At 36.0% G+C, this 16,501-nt stretch overlaps 1 protein-coding gene across 2 annotated transcripts in view; it reads left to right on the top strand.

Annotated features, from left to right (window-relative positions):
- CRIM1 (cysteine rich transmembrane BMP regulator 1) overlaps positions 1 to 16,167 on the top strand; it is a 165,870-nt gene extending 149,703 nt beyond the window's left edge. For both annotated transcript variants that reach the window (XM_031593142.2, XM_090135290.1), the window contains 6 exons: positions 3,355 to 3,570; positions 5,000 to 5,221; positions 8,185 to 8,379; positions 9,373 to 9,495; positions 11,191 to 11,378; positions 13,206 to 16,167. In XM_031593142.2, coding sequence (XP_031449002.1) covers positions 3,355 to 3,570; positions 5,000 to 5,221; positions 8,185 to 8,379; positions 9,373 to 9,495; positions 11,191 to 11,378; positions 13,206 to 13,382 — 1,121 coding nt within the window. In that variant the 3' untranslated portion in view covers positions 13,383 to 16,167. The remainder of the gene's footprint in view (positions 1 to 3,354; positions 3,571 to 4,999; positions 5,222 to 8,184; positions 8,380 to 9,372; positions 9,496 to 11,190; positions 11,379 to 13,205) is intronic.
- Positions 16,168 to 16,501: the final 334 nt, after the last annotated feature.

Genomic DNA, 16,501 nt, shown 5'->3' with positions numbered 1-16,501 from the left:
TCCACCACCTCTCTGGGCAACCTGTGTCAGTGCCTCACTACTGTAAAAAACTTCTTCCTCATATCCAATCTAAATCACCCCTTTTTTAGTTTGAAACCATTTCCCCCTGTCCTGCTATAAAGAGTCTGTCTCTTTCTCTCTTATACCTACCTTCAGATTCTGAAAGGCATCTCTATGGTCTCCCCTGGAGCCTTCTCTTCCAGGCTGAGCAGCCCTAGAGAGTAGATCTCTTCAGACTGCTTCAGCGAATATCTCCAGTCCATTTTGCACCCAGTTGTAATTAGAAAAACATAGTCCTCAACAGGATATTGGATTGCAAAAGGTTGATCTGCCTTTCAGCCTCTTTCAGCATGTACCACTTGCTCCCAGTATTGAGAGTGGGCACAGTGTCTGTGGTTCCAGTGCCAGTCATGGTGTTGCTTTTGGCACAGTTTTTTTACAGAGCCAGAGCTATTTCTAATACTAAGTAATTTAGCAGTGCTTACTGAGGCTGAGCAATTTCCCCTTAACATCTTATTAATGATAACCATTAATGAAATTGTTAGCTGACTTGGAAACATGAAGAAAGTTACTGCCACGGTTTATTCACACTTGAGGATCCATCCTTTACTTGCTTCCTTCTCTCCCATTATTAAGCATCTGGCTGGTTTTATCAGTTTGTATGTAAGATATTTGCCACACCAGAGTGCAGTGTTATCCCGGTAGAGTCCAGATATGGTCCTAGAGATATGGTATTTACCTAGATTTCTCTGCCTAACATTCTTTGGTCATTACAGGGTACTTGTCATCTAGCTTCTGTGCTAGCAAAGCCATACTTGGTGCAAACGCATACAGTGCTAGGTCAACCAGAGATTAGTTTCTTTCAGTGTGTTACCTGTGAGTATTAATTTTTATGGCCAGATTTGTTTCTGAGGGGTTCTCTTTCTCCAAGGTTTTCTGTTTATTTGCTATGCACTTCTGGTTTTAGTTTGCAGTGTATTGATTCCACACTGATACCATTAAGTGAATATCATGGCTTTCTACAGATAGAAATGCAGTTGTGTTTGTGAGGTTGTGAGCATGACAGTCAAATGTATCTATCATAAATAATTAGCAGTCCTGATGTAGTGAGTTTTAAATCATACTTTTAGCCTACTGACGGGGAAGTGGCAGCTCTGAAATCTCTTTTCAGACTGAAAAAGTTGTTTATGCTCATTTGGTTTTCAACAGAACAAGGAATACTTTGCTAAAACACTCATTAAAATCATGTTTCTATATATTATGAGATTCAAGTGGATTGTACCAGTTCTTATGGAAAGCTCCAGGTTTCCTGCAAGATTTAGAAAGCCATTAACTTCTAGTGTTTTGCAGAACCATGCTTCTCAGAAAGACTATGTGCTTGCCTTGCTAGTTACTCCATCAGGAATATAGTAATTGCACATTTGCAGCAACTCAATTGCAATAATATATCAATACCAATACTGGTAAGGGAGCTGTAAGCAGTGCTGTACATACAGCAGTACTCTCTGGTTAGGCATTTATGATTATGAGCAGTATATAAGCTGTGACTTTGCAAAGAACTTAATGCAAAGCTTGCTTGACTCTGGATGTTTTTTGCATAAAATGCAATAGATTGTTCCAGCTGAAATAAGTCAGACAGTGACAGACTAGCTGTCACTTCAAGTGTGGTAAATGCTACTGAATCCTATTTGCTGTTCAGAAATATATGCAATGGGAAGAAGGTGACATAAGCTAAGCACTGACAGATGAGTTAATTCCCTTAAGGAAAAAATATTAAAGTACTTTCTGAACAGGGTAAGATCAGCCTGAGTCTATTTTCTTGAACTCTACCTGTCATTCTCTAGAAGAGAAAGCAAGTGATGGAACTGGGCATCTTCTATGAAGCAACACCACAGAGCAAAGGGCACAAACTTAATTAATCAGACAAATATTATTAAGAACATGGTGAAAAGCATGTGCATGGTGTTAGCCTTGGGCTATCCAAGTGACAAAAGTAGGAGAGAGGGACCTACAGAAAATAGTGTAGGAATACTGAATCATTACCTGGGTCACTTTCTAATCCCTTCTCTTCACAGCACAGGAATTCTGAGGGAGCTCGATTCTTAATGTCCAACATCAATTAGCTTGAATTAAGGCCAAAGAGCAATGTGCACTAGCAAGCCTGCAGCTTCACATTGCAACTCGTGGCTCATGGAGTTGAATAAAGCATGCTAAGTGGGGCAGCTTGATTCCTATATGCAGTGCATGGAGAAAGCTTGTTGGCTCATGCCAGGTCCACAGCAGCCAACATGCCAACCTGTCATCTATGTAAATTTATTAGAAAATATCACAAAGTTGTTGTTGTTTTGAAATTCATCCATTATGTGCAGTGGGAACTTTTTTAACCAGACTGTGCAAGTGTAGTCCATGGCAGAGTTTCACTGATAGTAATTGCTTAAACACTGTCTAAATGAAAGGCAGGTCTCTTTTTTATTTTCAAAATACCCTTTGGTGGAGAGTGCTCCCCCATTATTTGGATGTCCTCATGGTTGGAAGTCTTGAAGGAGGTCAAATCTATTCTCTAACTGCCTGGATTTCTAATCCAGGCTGGATGAGTCTTTGGCTAGGGCTGTAGACTTAATGTAATTAATTGCGTGAAAAGGAGCTAAGATTAATTTGGTGAGATAATCACTGAAAATTAAAGTCTACTCACTGGGTTCATCTTAGGTACTGTTTTTACTTTAGTCATTACTACAGATTATTTTTTTTTAATTTTTAATTTTTCTTTATGAAACAATCTCTCAGTGACATATTTCCAGTGTTAAATGCTTTTAAGTTTTTAGGAGCTATGGATGGAGATTATCTGGTTTTGGTTTTAGTCTGGCATTGAATGTTATGGGCAAAATCACATTAGAATTTTATCATAGGTTTTTGAATCTTCTCAAATCCCAGACTGCATACATACTTATCTATCCTTTCAGGAATTGCATTTATGTTAATATTTAGCAATTAAGAAATTATGCAATTCGAATATATTTTCAGAAAATGACAGTTGTCTCTTGGAATTTCTATATTGTAGATTGGTTTGCTTTCTTTCCAAAATTCCAAGAGTACTTGGTTATCTCTGATATATATTAACCAGCATTTATTCAAATTGGTTCCCAAAGTGTTCCTTTTTCACCTTTTTTACATTTTCCGTGAGATACAAGTAAGTGACACAGAGTTAAAAAGAGTTTCTTTAGGAGTGGATTTATAGCTGGTTTTGCTAATACTAATATTTTCTATAATAACAGCAAGAAATAAAAGGTTGAGTATATGTTTTAATCATTGGAATCACAGTTGATTTTTCTTATCTTCTAATTCTGTTTTTTCCAGATGAAATAGTTGTGCAGAAGCCAGAGCTCACTAGTCCATCAATTTGTCATGCTCCTGGTGGGGAATACTTTGTAGAAGGAGAAACATGGAACATTGATTCTTGCACACAGTGTACATGCCACAGTGGACGAGTCCTTTGTGAGACTGAAGTCTGTCCTCCTCTTCTTTGTCAAAACCCCACTCGCACACAGGACTCCTGCTGTCCTCAGTGCCCAGGTATATATTGACAGCTAGTTTTCATCAGTCTTTTCTTGATTTTACAATTTATATTATGAATACTAGTTGTTTCAGTGTGTGCACAGTTGGTTGTTGCTTTGCCTTTTTCCTTTAGCATTTTGGAGTTTAAGCCTGCAATCCTCCCATTTCAATTACAAAATTTGACTCTGTGCAATAGTTATCTGCTGGTGGAACTGTGGTCCTGAAGTTTGGACACCTTCTCTGAGGGAAATCTAATAATGTAAGGGTTGGATATTTGGGATTTGGTCACAAAAGAAAATTTGCTGTTTTTATCCTCACTTGATATGATTTGAGAGTGACTTGACTGTAGCTGACTAATATCAGACCATTCCAGCCCAGCAGTAGACTGCCGCACAGTGTCAAGAAGGTAACAAGATTTGCTTTTCCCTAGGAATAGAGATACAATTATAAATAAATGTGAATTCCTGTTTTACATAGCAAATGGCATGTAATGCAGTGGAAGTTCAGTGCAGACCTAGGATCTATATGTAAACTCATTGAGAAAATATTTTTTTCTTTATTAAAAACAAAATCTAAACATTTTACTTAAACTAAGTTTTGCCATTTCTTACACAGGGTGTTTGTTGGTTTGGGAGTTGTTATTTTTCCTGGCAAGGTTTTTTTCAGCAAAAATGTTAGCCTGTTCTCCCAACAACCATTTTTCTAATTATTAACCGTGAACATTTTTTTTGTTTATCTTCAAAATAGACATAAATAAATGTTTGGAGAAGTTCATCCTTCACTGGCTATGTGAGAAGCTTAGTCTCCTATTTTGCATAGTTAGATTGAGAATCTGATCTGAGTCCCCTTATGAATCTTTTTATCTTTTTTTTTTTTTTTAATGTGTTCTCTGTACCTACACTTGTATTTCTGGATCTATGGTCTGTTAAGATACAGCTTCATTGCAGAAATATCTCCCCTGTGTGAGTGCCTGAGAATCAAAGCCAACACATCAGCATCAAGATGAAGCCTGATCAAGCTCCATCTGCTTCTCCACAGCTTATAATTATCTCCTATAAGACTGGAGAAGATGATAGCAGCATAATAGCTTTTGACTTTTCATCACAAAAGGCCTGGAACTGAATCTAGGATTCAGCTTTTAGGCTTAAAATTCAATATCTCTGATTTAAGATGACTTCCTATATGCCACTCCATTTAGAACATTCAGAGTCCCTTTCTGAGAGGCTGCTTCTGACAATGATCATTTCATGATTTCACTATCTTTTTGTTTGTTTGCTTGTTGTTTTTTCTTGAGTAAACTCGGTAAAGGTTTACATCAACTTTATTCTAGAGCATATAATGAGATCCTTATGAGCTGCAAGCGTGACAAGGATGAACCCTATGTAGAAGAAATATCAAAGGAAGTTAGCTACTGTAAGTTAACTAACTTAATTTTTTCTATTTACAGACGAGCCTCTTCAGCCTTCTTTGTCAAGCAATGTGAGCATGCCCAGTTATTGCAAAAATGATGAAGGAGATATATTTCTGACAGCTGAGTCCTGGAAGCCCAATGTCTGCACCAGCTGCATCTGCATGGATGGTGTAATTAGATGCTATTCTGAGTCTTGCCCACCAGTATCCTGTGAGAGACCTGTTTTGAGAAAGGGACAGTGTTGTCCTTACTGTATTGGTGAGCAAATAAAAATAGTCCATAACTTGCTACCCCTTCCTTGGGAATGAGAAAGTTTTATTTCCAAATTGAAATATGTTTTCCTGTTTTGGGGAAGAGCCATTTGTGCTTTCTGTTGAACTGAAGATTAAAATCTGCATAGGGAGCTTTGAGGATCATTATTTGCAGTTTCAAGGTACAAGCATGGGAATATAAAGACATAATTTTCATACAGATTTGAGGATTTAGAGGAAGATCTGACTGATGACGTATATGTTATATCAAGATATGCAATACCACAAATCAAAGATTGCAACTGCAGATGATAAACAGAACCATGTGGAATTTCACAGAATGGAGAATAAAACCTTCATGTTTCTCACTTTTTTGCTTATGTCTTGAGAACTGTGAAGAACATCTTGGTAGAGGTTCTTCCTTCCTATTTTCATGTAATAGTTGATGAAGTGTTTAGTAGGCAACAAGTAGTAGTAACAAGGTTTCTTCATTTTTTGAAATTTCAAAAATGATGCTGGATTTTAGCACTGTCTTTTATTCTACTTCTTTCTGGAGCCAGATCTTGTTCATGTCAAACAAGTCAGCACAGATTTAAATTCAAAATCTCGCAGGCCTTGGATGCTTTGTTGTTTTCTGAATTCTCAAATTCATCCTGTGTTCAACATTTTTCTTTCTTGTGCAAAGAAATATTAATTAGGAAAAATAACCATCTACATTAGAGAGGGTAAAGGGATGTCCATTTGATGAGTGAAAAGATTACTCTTATGCACAAAGCAACATTGGCTTTGTATGTTTGCCAGATGTGTTTGATTTCCTGGTGAAGTTAGAGGAAATATGAGAAAAGACAAGTAGAGCTGCACACTGTTTTTTGAACTGCATTTTTCCATGTGGGTTTCTCGCTGTACTTCTCCTTTGTTTCCACTCTTCTTGAGTGCTTGTTGGTGTTGTAGCCTTCATCTTTATGTTGTGTTTATACTCCTATAGAGATGGATATCAAGCAGGAGATATGCACAGGATCTTCCTTTAAAGATTCAGAGGTGCAAGACTGCTACTCTGAGTTTATCTTTGTTCATTTTTCTAAAAAAAAAACACTGTATGTATTACATTTTGTTGTGTTCTATATAAACTCATGAAACCTGACCAAGTTAAAGGACTTCTCCAGCCATCCAGCTAACAGGGCTGCAGACTTGAAGAAGCTGTCCTGAGTGGGGCAAGGTAACATTTCTGGGAGTAGATCAGCCCAGGGTGAACAGGGAGTGCTCAGCTTTAGTTCTGAATTAAGAGTAAGAAATAGAGAACTATTCAGGTTGTGCTTCTCACTCTGTCCCTTGCCATACCTACATCCTAACCTAAACAGGTCTTCATTGCCTCTTTATGAACACTTTTAACACAAAAATAATCATTTTAAAATGAAAATTATAGGTGTTTTTTGGAGCTTTTGACCACTTTTTCCTCCCACTCCTACTTTCCTATATCCCATATTCATATAGAAATCTTCTACTTGAAGTTACATCTATGGACACATGGATGCCCAATTCAAGGACCTCTGGAACTTTTAAGCTTTCATTAGTATTTTCTCAGTAGTACTCAGTAGTCTTCTTTTGTATTTGAATTTACTGTGTCCAGATATATGACACTGGTCTGCTGACTGCAAACCTTTTTATTGTAGATAATATTGATCTATTTATGTTGTCTCTAAATAAAATCTATAATGATGGCCAAAATATTTAATAAGGATTTGTATTTATATTTGGGAGGTAATTCTAGCTGACATATTTATGTATGTAATCTGTATGGATATTAAACCAATATTTCTCTAACAGCTTAGTGGGTTTCTTTGCAATTTGGTTCTGCTGTCTCATGCATCTGCTTAATCTGCAAATCCAGTATCATCACTATGATTCTTCATAATAACTTCTGCCTCTTGCAGAAAAAGGTACTGAGAAGCTATGATGAAAATGAGGTTCTGTCTGGGTTTTGGAGGTTCTGCTGTGTACTCTTTTTTGTTTGTTTGATGATCTGTAAAATGCTATAGCAGCAAATAAACATCTTAAGTTAAGCAATTCACGATCATCTTCTCAGTGAAATTGAAAGTATAATACAGGCAATCTGAAAGAGTTGCGTAGGTATCAGCATTAAAATAAAGATGTATTGGATGCTTAAAAAGAAAGTGAATGCTGGTTTTGCGTGTTTTCCCAAGACCTACTTTATTTATCACATCTAGGTCTCATAATGTGTGAAAATCTGTCTGAAAAAATGTTGGTTCTGTAGCACTCAATCTTTGGAAAAAGTGTTCAGGAATCTAACCTAACTTTTTTGAGGGTTACAATTGTGCCAATTTCCAATTTATATAATACTGACCATGAAAAAACATACTTGCTACCCTTTTCATGGGAGTTCCCACTGATGTGGTTACAAAGAATAAGCATATCCCCTTATATCTCTTTTGTCATAATACTCGAAACTCTTCTAGTTACATCACTCAAGAGTTGCTTCCTTCTTCTTGGCATCCTTCCTAGTCTTGTCTTGAAGCATTCCAGACTGATTTTGTCTGTCTTGAATCTTGGTAATTAGAACTGTAGGTTGGCTTTCTTCTTAAATAGGATTTAAATAGGATCTACTAGGAAAAGAAGAGGAGGATGAGTTAGGAGTCTCAAACAGTTACAAAAAAAAATTTCTCTCATCTTAATTTTCACAGTACTTTTGATATCACTGCTTCATGTCCCAGTCATCCATCTTCTAGCCTCTTGCATGAGGAAAATGAGAAGCATTAGTTTGGGCTGGTGATGTACTTCACAAAGAAGCAGAAATTATATTTCTGAAAAATCTATGAAAGATGTGGAGAGAAGAAGGTCTTTTAATTACAGCTGGGATTTCTTCTTAGTTATTTTTTCACTGTTATATTTTGGGAAAAGATCAGGTCTGCGTGCAATTGGCCATTCCAACACTGCTCTGTTTTTCTTCAACAGAAGACACAGTACCAAAGAAAGTGGTCTGCCACTTCAGTGGAAAAACATACGCAGATGAGGAGCGTTGGGACATCGACAGCTGCACGCACTGCTACTGCCTGCAGGGCCAGACTCTCTGCTCCACTGTCAGCTGCCCACCCCTCCCCTGTGCTGAACCCATCAATGTGGAGGGAAGCTGCTGTCCTATGTGCCCAGGTAATGTGATGTAACGACTTAGCTTATTGCAGTGCTCTTTTCCAGGACTGACAGTTAGGCTTTTTATTGTTTTTTGAACATCAGTCCATATTGAATGATGTCATGGAGACATTTAGGCTTCAGGAAAATGAATAACAGATAGCAAATTGTGCAAACATATAGTTTGAATTTTATTTACTCTAAGAACTGCAGATTCAAAAATTGTTATTTTGGGGTTTTTTTGTTTGTTTGTTTGTTTGCTTCTGCTGTCTGTTGGTATACAAACTTATGAAAATAAACGAATGAAGTAGGAAAATGAATTGTTTTGCACTTCTGTGTATTTGCCCAGTAATTAATATTTCTGTCCCCTCTAGATCACTACTTTTCAAATACTTCATTACTAACATATTTTAATTTGATACATATGTAATATGAAATTGTCTTAGCTGTGGACACAAGGGACATAAGAACTGCAACTGCTTTTTAATGCTACTTCTGACATATTTTTGCAGGTGTTTCCCTTCTTACTGAGTCAGCTAATAACTACTTCTGACGGGACAATTCAGCAGTAGCATCTCTTTCAATTCTCCTTATTTGGAAACTACAGGAGAGGAAAAAAAAATTGTCAGTTATTACCAGCTGGAAGGATGTAGTCCTGTCTTGGCATCTTTTATATTTAGTATCACAAACCAAGCCTTAGCCATCTGTTCTGAAATGTTTTTTTAAAAAACAAAAAGTTATTTACAGGACTACATCATTCCTTTTACATTAGTATAATGATTATGACAACATGCATGAATCTTATATACAGTGGAAATTTTTTAACACAAATTAAAGATATTATGTCAAATTAAAACCATATCCCATAGCTGTAATGGAGAAAATTCTAAAACAAATGAAATGATTCATAGTAGAAAGCACTGCAGATAGCCAGACGTTATCTACTGAATTAAGAGCAGCACCAGAAAATTAAGAAGCTTGTAATTTGTGAAAGACATTCATCTCATTTTTCAGAGATGTATGTACCTGAACCTACTAACATTCCTATTGAGAAGACAAATCATCGAGGAGATGTTGAACTAGAAGTGCCAAACTGGTCAACACCAAGTGAAAATGACATCATCCACATTCACAGAGGTAAGATCTGATAGAAATGGGGCTAACATAGATCTGTGACTATTCCCCATGTTTTAATGTGCTTATTTTTTTCAATTCTGGTAGTATCTGTGTAATGCTTTGAAAAAGATGGTTATCTGAGAATATTATTCTGTTATTGAGCACTGTTTTGAGCAAAGAGGACTCAGTCTGTTAAAGTATACTTAAACAACTTGATCTCATTATCATTACATCTTCAGCTTGGAAAACGCATCTTTGTTGGTATGAGAAAGTTCTGTACAGTTATGAATATGATAAACTGGTGAATGAGGAGTGCTTCTGCAGTCTCTTTTTCATACACAAGCTAGAAAGCAGGATGTTATTATGCCATAGGCATCAATGAACATTGATTTGGTCCATTTGACATTCTTGTACTGAAAGATAAAAACACAAGAACGTACAATACCTTCATAGAGTTGCAGGGGTTGGAAGGGAGATTATCAGGTCCAACCCCCTACTAAAGCAAGTCTCCTACAGTAGATCACACAGGAAAGTATCCAGACAAGTCTTAACTATCTCCAGAAAAGGAGACTCCATGACCTCTCTGGGCAGCCTATTTCAGCGCTCCATCACCCTAACAGTGGAGTTCTTGCTCATGTTTGAATGGAACTTCCTGTGTTATAGTCTTTGTCCATTGCCCCTTATTCTATTCTGCACGTGACTTAAAAGAATTTCACCCCATATTCTTGAGTCCCACACTGAATATATCGTAGAAAAACTGTGGAACAGCTGTGGAACAGAACACTGTGTAATTATTACATTACTGTGTAATGACACAAGACTGTTAAAATTGTCTAATGGTGTAAATCCATCTTTCGTTTTAAAACTACACTACCCAGCAGGGTAGGGGAAAACACTGTATGTCACACTCTTTGCTAACTTTTTCTAATTGAAGGACTATTAAAATTTGTATATATTTTTTTTCTGTATCCAAGTATCATATCATCACATGCTACTACTTGGTGGCTAGGAGAAAGGATATCCAAAATACAACTACGTTACAAAACTATAGAGTTACACTGTTTATAATTTCAACATTTTCACATTTCAGAGGTGTTGGGAGTTGGCTTGTGTCTATCCTGGCTGGGAAACCGTAAATGTGTACCGAAAACTGTGTGGGAATAGTGTCACTGAAAATGACTGTGCTTTGAAATTACATGAAAAACTGAGTCTATTAGACTGCCAGTGGGCTGTTTTCACAGGCTGAGTGGTGCAAGAACAGGCAAGAACAGACAGGACTGAACTGCTCTATCAGCTTTAAAAAATTAAAATTATTAAAAAAATAAACCAAACAAACAACTTTTCATTGTAAGACTACCAGGTTTTCTGCTGCACAGAAATACAGCAAATTTTTCTATGAGTGGGAATTTGGTTGTGATCAGATAAGATGAAGTGAATACAACTGAGCTGTCACAGTTGCTTATTATTGCTCCTTTAGATTCCATCCAATTTCCTCTTTTTGATGGACTTTTCCTGGCTAATATACTCATATTAGCCAGGAAAAGTCACTAAACTACTAGCTTTCAGTTATTCTAATGTATATGAAAAAGGGACATTTCAGGAGAAAAAGTCCAAATTCATGAAAATGACAAGGTTTGTGACTGAGGCTTTTATATTATTTGTGGATAAGAGCCCGTTTATCATTACTAATGTCAAATGCCCACATTTGTCTTGCAGACATGAATCATCTCCAGGGAGATTACAGAAGTGGAAGTGGACCACACCCCAGTGAAGATGCATCAGTTAGCTCTGTTACCTTGGTGACAATTCTAATCACGATAGCGCTGTTAGTAATCATCATCTTTCTGCTCATCAATCAGAAAAAGCAGTGGATTCCAGTGTCCTGCTACAAAGCTCCAACAAAGGTGCCATATTCATGCCTATTTCCAGCTTCTCACCTTTCTGAAAAATGAGATTGACTAGAATATTCTGTGAGATGCAATTGAATTCACATCATACAAACTCAGTTATTTTTCATTTAAGCCTGAATCCTTTTTATACCTTTGAGGCTGGTGGTGTTTATTTAATCTCCTGAATAATTATTTTCATTATTGAATGAATGCCAGTAATTTCTTGCTTGATGCAGTGATGAGTGGAGACTGGAGAGAAATCAAGTTCAGCAAAAAAAAATCTAAAAAAGTTCCCAACTTTATATGAGTGTACATAATTGTATGCAGTTCTCATCTGCAGTCATCACTTGGGAGAAAGGTTTTGTTTTCTAAACTTTCCACTTTCAAAGTATTGTCCAACATCAGATACTGTAAGTACTAGTAATGTTCATCACATTTTCTAATAACTACATTATATTGGACAATTTTAACATAAAATCACTGATTGATTGCAAAAAGTTTAATGAATTTGAAGCCAATAAAGATTTTTATTACAGATTTTATTTATACTAGAAATATCATAGACTAAAGCCTATCCAGTGATAACGCAGTCGCATGAAATGGCACTTTTAATAGTCGAGTGTACTATTTCAGAGGATATCTTTCATTTTTTCCAGAGTTGTTACTGATATTATAAACCATTACTATATAGCTTTTCATGTCTTTTATCTTCCTGATGCTAATGAAATAAAATAATGTAGTGTTTTGAGCAAAAATATTCCCACAGTCCTCGTTGTTCTTAGGAGTTTTGGGATTGGAATTACTTTTCCAAGGAGTAAATGCTCCATTATACCCTTTAAGCTGCATGTCATCAGATTTTCTTTCTGCTTTCTCTATGATGGCTGCAGGAGAAAGGTTTTGTGCTTGCAGTTATTTAAATATGCTGAGAAAGCAGAAAAAATATATATACATTTGATGTTAATCTAAAAATCGACGCATAGGTTCTAAGCTATCTAATAGTACACAGGATGAGGTAATTTTATTGAAGAGCTTTAGAAGAAGGGGTACTTAAAGGACAATGATACATCAGATCCAGTAGAAGATGGGTACATTATTGAAAAAAACATATACTGCTTGTTTCTCTGTCAGGAATGACAGGTTTTTCCACAATTCTCTAGGCGATTTTGCACTTCTGCTATACGTTCTCAAATTTAGTCTAGGAAATAAATGGGAGATCTTGTCTACTGCTGTTCCCGCTTCTTCTTGTCACATAAAATAACACTTTAATATTGTAAAATGTGGCCTTATTTTTGTGTTTTTATTCCTTGTTTTGTTGTAAACTCTTTTCTTACCTGTGAGTCAACTGGTTTCCATAGAATTGCTCCTTAAGGTAACAGAATCTCACATTTAATGGAGGAGACAATCAACTTCAATTGCTTGAATAAAAATAAAAATAAAAGAAATCTCTCCCATTATCCTAGTGGTATTGTCACCAAGAACAAAACATTCTCAAAAACGATCAGCTATAAAGAGGCCATTAAAGTCTTGGAAACAACCTCCTGCACCTCTGAGGCAACAAGTTTAAGTCCTTGTGTAGTGGAAGACTAATAGGTAACAGTTTAACTGGGAAAAGAGAATACCAGAACTTTACTGAGAAGATGAAAAACAGTGATTTGTAAGAGGCTGTTGGTTTGTCATTGTGCTTGGCATCAACCTTTACCAAGCTTAGCAAGAGTCCAAACTGTTTCATTGCCAATTTGATTTCCCTTTGTGTTTATGGGTTTGTACCACAAACACCTGCTAACAGTGGGTCGAATACAGAAAAAAAATAACTGATTCAGTGTTCTCTTTCTGTCTCAACAGCCATCTTGCCTAAACAATCAACTGGTATATGTGGACTGCAAGAAAGGTACCATGGTCCAGGTGGACAGTTCTCAGAGGATGCTAAGAATTGCAGACCCAGATTCAAGATACAGCGGATTTTACAGCATGCAGAAACAGAACAACCTACAGGCAGATAATTTCTATCAAACAGTTTGAAGAATTGCACCCTTACCAAGGATTTAAGAACGAGAGAGAGAGAGAGAGAAAGAGACTAAGTCTGCTATTAAAATAAAGCTAGAATCGTGCACTTGCTTAGTGGATTGTATTGGATTTGTGACTACATGTACAGCTCTAAGACCTTACTGGGATGAGCTCTGACTCCTGCAATGTGCCAGAAAAAGCATTCCCACTTTTCCTTGAGATAACTGACCAAGTGTTTTCTTAGAACCAAAGTTTTAAAACTTGTTAAGGTGTATTTGCTTGTAACATAGCTATAGAGGTTTTTTGGGAGGGGGAATCAGGGGCTAGGGGGTAGGCAATGAGGTAAAAGGAGGTTTCAGAGAAGAAAAGCTGGTCATGCTTGGCTGGAGAAGAAAATAAATAAATACCACCAAGCAGCAGGACAGTGGGGCTTTTCTTGTTGTTCTGAAATTGCATCTGTTGCAGCAAATCCTAACCCCAAGTGAAAAAAAAAATAAAATAAAAAGGTCTGACATTTTCTTTCCAGCTGTTGCTACAGTAATATACTCATAGAACAGAATTTGTCACATCACAGGTGTGGTGTAGCTGCAAATATTTTTCTATATGTTGAGAAGCTGCAGTAGTTAATGAAATAGCAAGAAAAAGGTTATAGCAGAAAATAAAGGGTGGGTTTATTAAGGATGTACAAAATTACACCTTGTGCTGCTTTTTGTTTTTTGTTTTATTTTTGTTTTCTTCAAAGCTGATTGGCTAGATTAGCCAGACTTTGGCAGAGTTAGCAAATGACTGAGGCCTAAGTAATTCCTGAAATGAGCACTGGATCTTTTGACAGCAGTATTGAAGGAAGGAAGGAAAAGTCAAGAACACCATGCAGTTCCAGGGGCTTTTGTTTGTTTGTTTGTCTGTTGTGGTTTCGTTATGTTATTTGATATCAATCTCTGGTTGTTCATACAGGAGAAGGAAAAATATTTTTTTGTTGGACAAAGCTCTTGCTTAAAAGAGAGTAAAAAAGAGACTGTTTTAAGGTTGTTGGTTTTTTTGGTTTTTTTTCCTGTTGATGTTCTTATTTACTGGTATGCAGATTTAGAAACTACTTCCATGCTAGGAAGCTGCTTAATTTTAATTGTATATTACTCAAGCACCTTTTTTGAAGCTCAGAAAAAAAGGAGATCATGCTTCTTTAAACTTTAGCATTATAGGAATATTTATGTAAATATAATTATGCTAAAAACAACAAAAAGTATTTGTATGTTTGTGTATATATATGTATATACAAATGCATGTAGGTATACGTATGTATATATACATGCATGTGTATGTACACTATACGTATATATACTGTATATATAAAATACTATGTATACAGTATATATTTTTTCTATTTTTTTTTCTTGTTGAATGTATTTTTATCTGAGAGAGATTTTACCCAGAGCAAAAACAGATAAACAGGCATTCCATATCAGTGCTTAATCACTTGTGAGTTTAGAAAAGACGAGAAAAGAGCATCTCATTCTACCTACAGTTTGATTTGATTTGAAAGTGTTTGTGTGCGTGTGTGTGTGTGTGTGCACTCTTGTGTTTGCGTGTGTACAGTACGTGCACGATTATAGCAGTAAGCGTTGCTCTTGCTACTTGCTACATTTCAGGGTGTTTCTTATTTTTCTTTTCCTGCTTAGCCTTAAAAAGGCTTTTTAATGAATGCATTGGCTAGAGACACTGATGACAATATACATGCAGCACTAATCAGCTCCATAGAATAACACCATCAGCTCCTGGATTTTCTATTGTTTTTTTTTTTCCTTTCTTTTATTTCTTTTTTTTTTTTTTTTTTTTTTTTCAAACAATTGTTTGAAACAACTACTGGAATATTGTCCACATTAAGCTGGAAGTTTGTTGTAGCTTGCCTCATTTATAACTCTGGCTGTATAATACAATGTTAACTTTCCAAACAGGTCTTGGCACTTTTATACTAATTACCCATTTGTGCATTGCCTTTTTTCTTTTACAAATGCTTGTCATAAGAGACACAGATACCCAGTATGCTTAATGTGAAAAGAAAATGTATTTTTTGTAAAGGAACTCTCAAGTATTGTTGTAAATACTTGGTCAGAGGTTGCTGAACTTTAAAAACTGAAAAGAAAAAAAAAAACCTAATTTATTATTATAATGACCTAATTTATTAATCTGAAGATTAACAATTTTTTTGTTTGTTTTAGAATATCAAAAAGGTGTTCTAGCTGTTTGCATCAAAGCAAAAAATAGGTGTATCATCAAGGGTCAACATTTTTTCTGCTTATGTAACTTCCATTTCCAACCACCAATAAGAAAAAATGTGGTCTCCCCAGTGTTTTGTACTCAATCTGATATTGAAACAGAGACGTTTCTGTCCAGTTACTACAAAGATTTTGTCAAGACAAGACATCCATTCCTTGCATAAGAGTAAGCAGTCTTTATCCAGAAATTGTAAATGCTTGCTTTTGTTTTACAATCAAGGCCATATTCTGAAAATATTAGCAGGATATAGGACATGGTGTAAAATGTTTTTTATTATTATTATTTTATTATTATTATTTTAAAGATATGATTTATCCTATGTGCTGTATCCATTACACTCTTTTACTTTGGTTCCTGTTGTGCTCTTGTAAGAGAAATGCAGATATAATTTTCTGAAAAATAGATGCATATGTGGCACTCGGAGTGCACTGCGGTTCAGCAGATTGCTTGTTTACTTTTTTAACTGTAAGGCGGTTTCTTGTAATTTGGCTCTTGGCAGCACAATAAAAAAAAAATTTTAAACCTACTGATGTCTATTTTCTTAAATCTTCATATTTACTACTTCCTCATGCTAGTCCTTGAGACATTCATTTATATCTTTATGTTATGATGAGTCATTTGTTGTCTTCGATCAGAACAGTTCAGAAAGTACTGTGGGTGAAGAACTGTTTGCAGTTACAGAAAGCTCTGGGTTCTACACTAAAGAATTTTCACACTGAAAGGACTTGTGGCATTCCAAATAGTTTCAGCATTCACTGAAGTGCAATCAAAAATAAAGTTCTGTCTGATTTTGACTCCATCTGGTCCAGCCATACCTCCTACAGTCAATCACACAGGACAGTGACACAAGGTCCCATAGA

The sequence above is a fragment of the Phasianus colchicus genome, chromosome 2 (genome assembly GCF_987193195.1).
Source record: "Phasianus colchicus chromosome 2, bPhaCol1.hap1.1, whole genome shotgun sequence".
In the NCBI taxonomy this organism is placed as follows: Eukaryota; Metazoa; Chordata; class Aves; order Galliformes; family Phasianidae; genus Phasianus; species Phasianus colchicus.
Note: the sequence above shows the minus strand (reverse complement) of the source record. Positions and strands in the feature narration are given on the sequence as shown.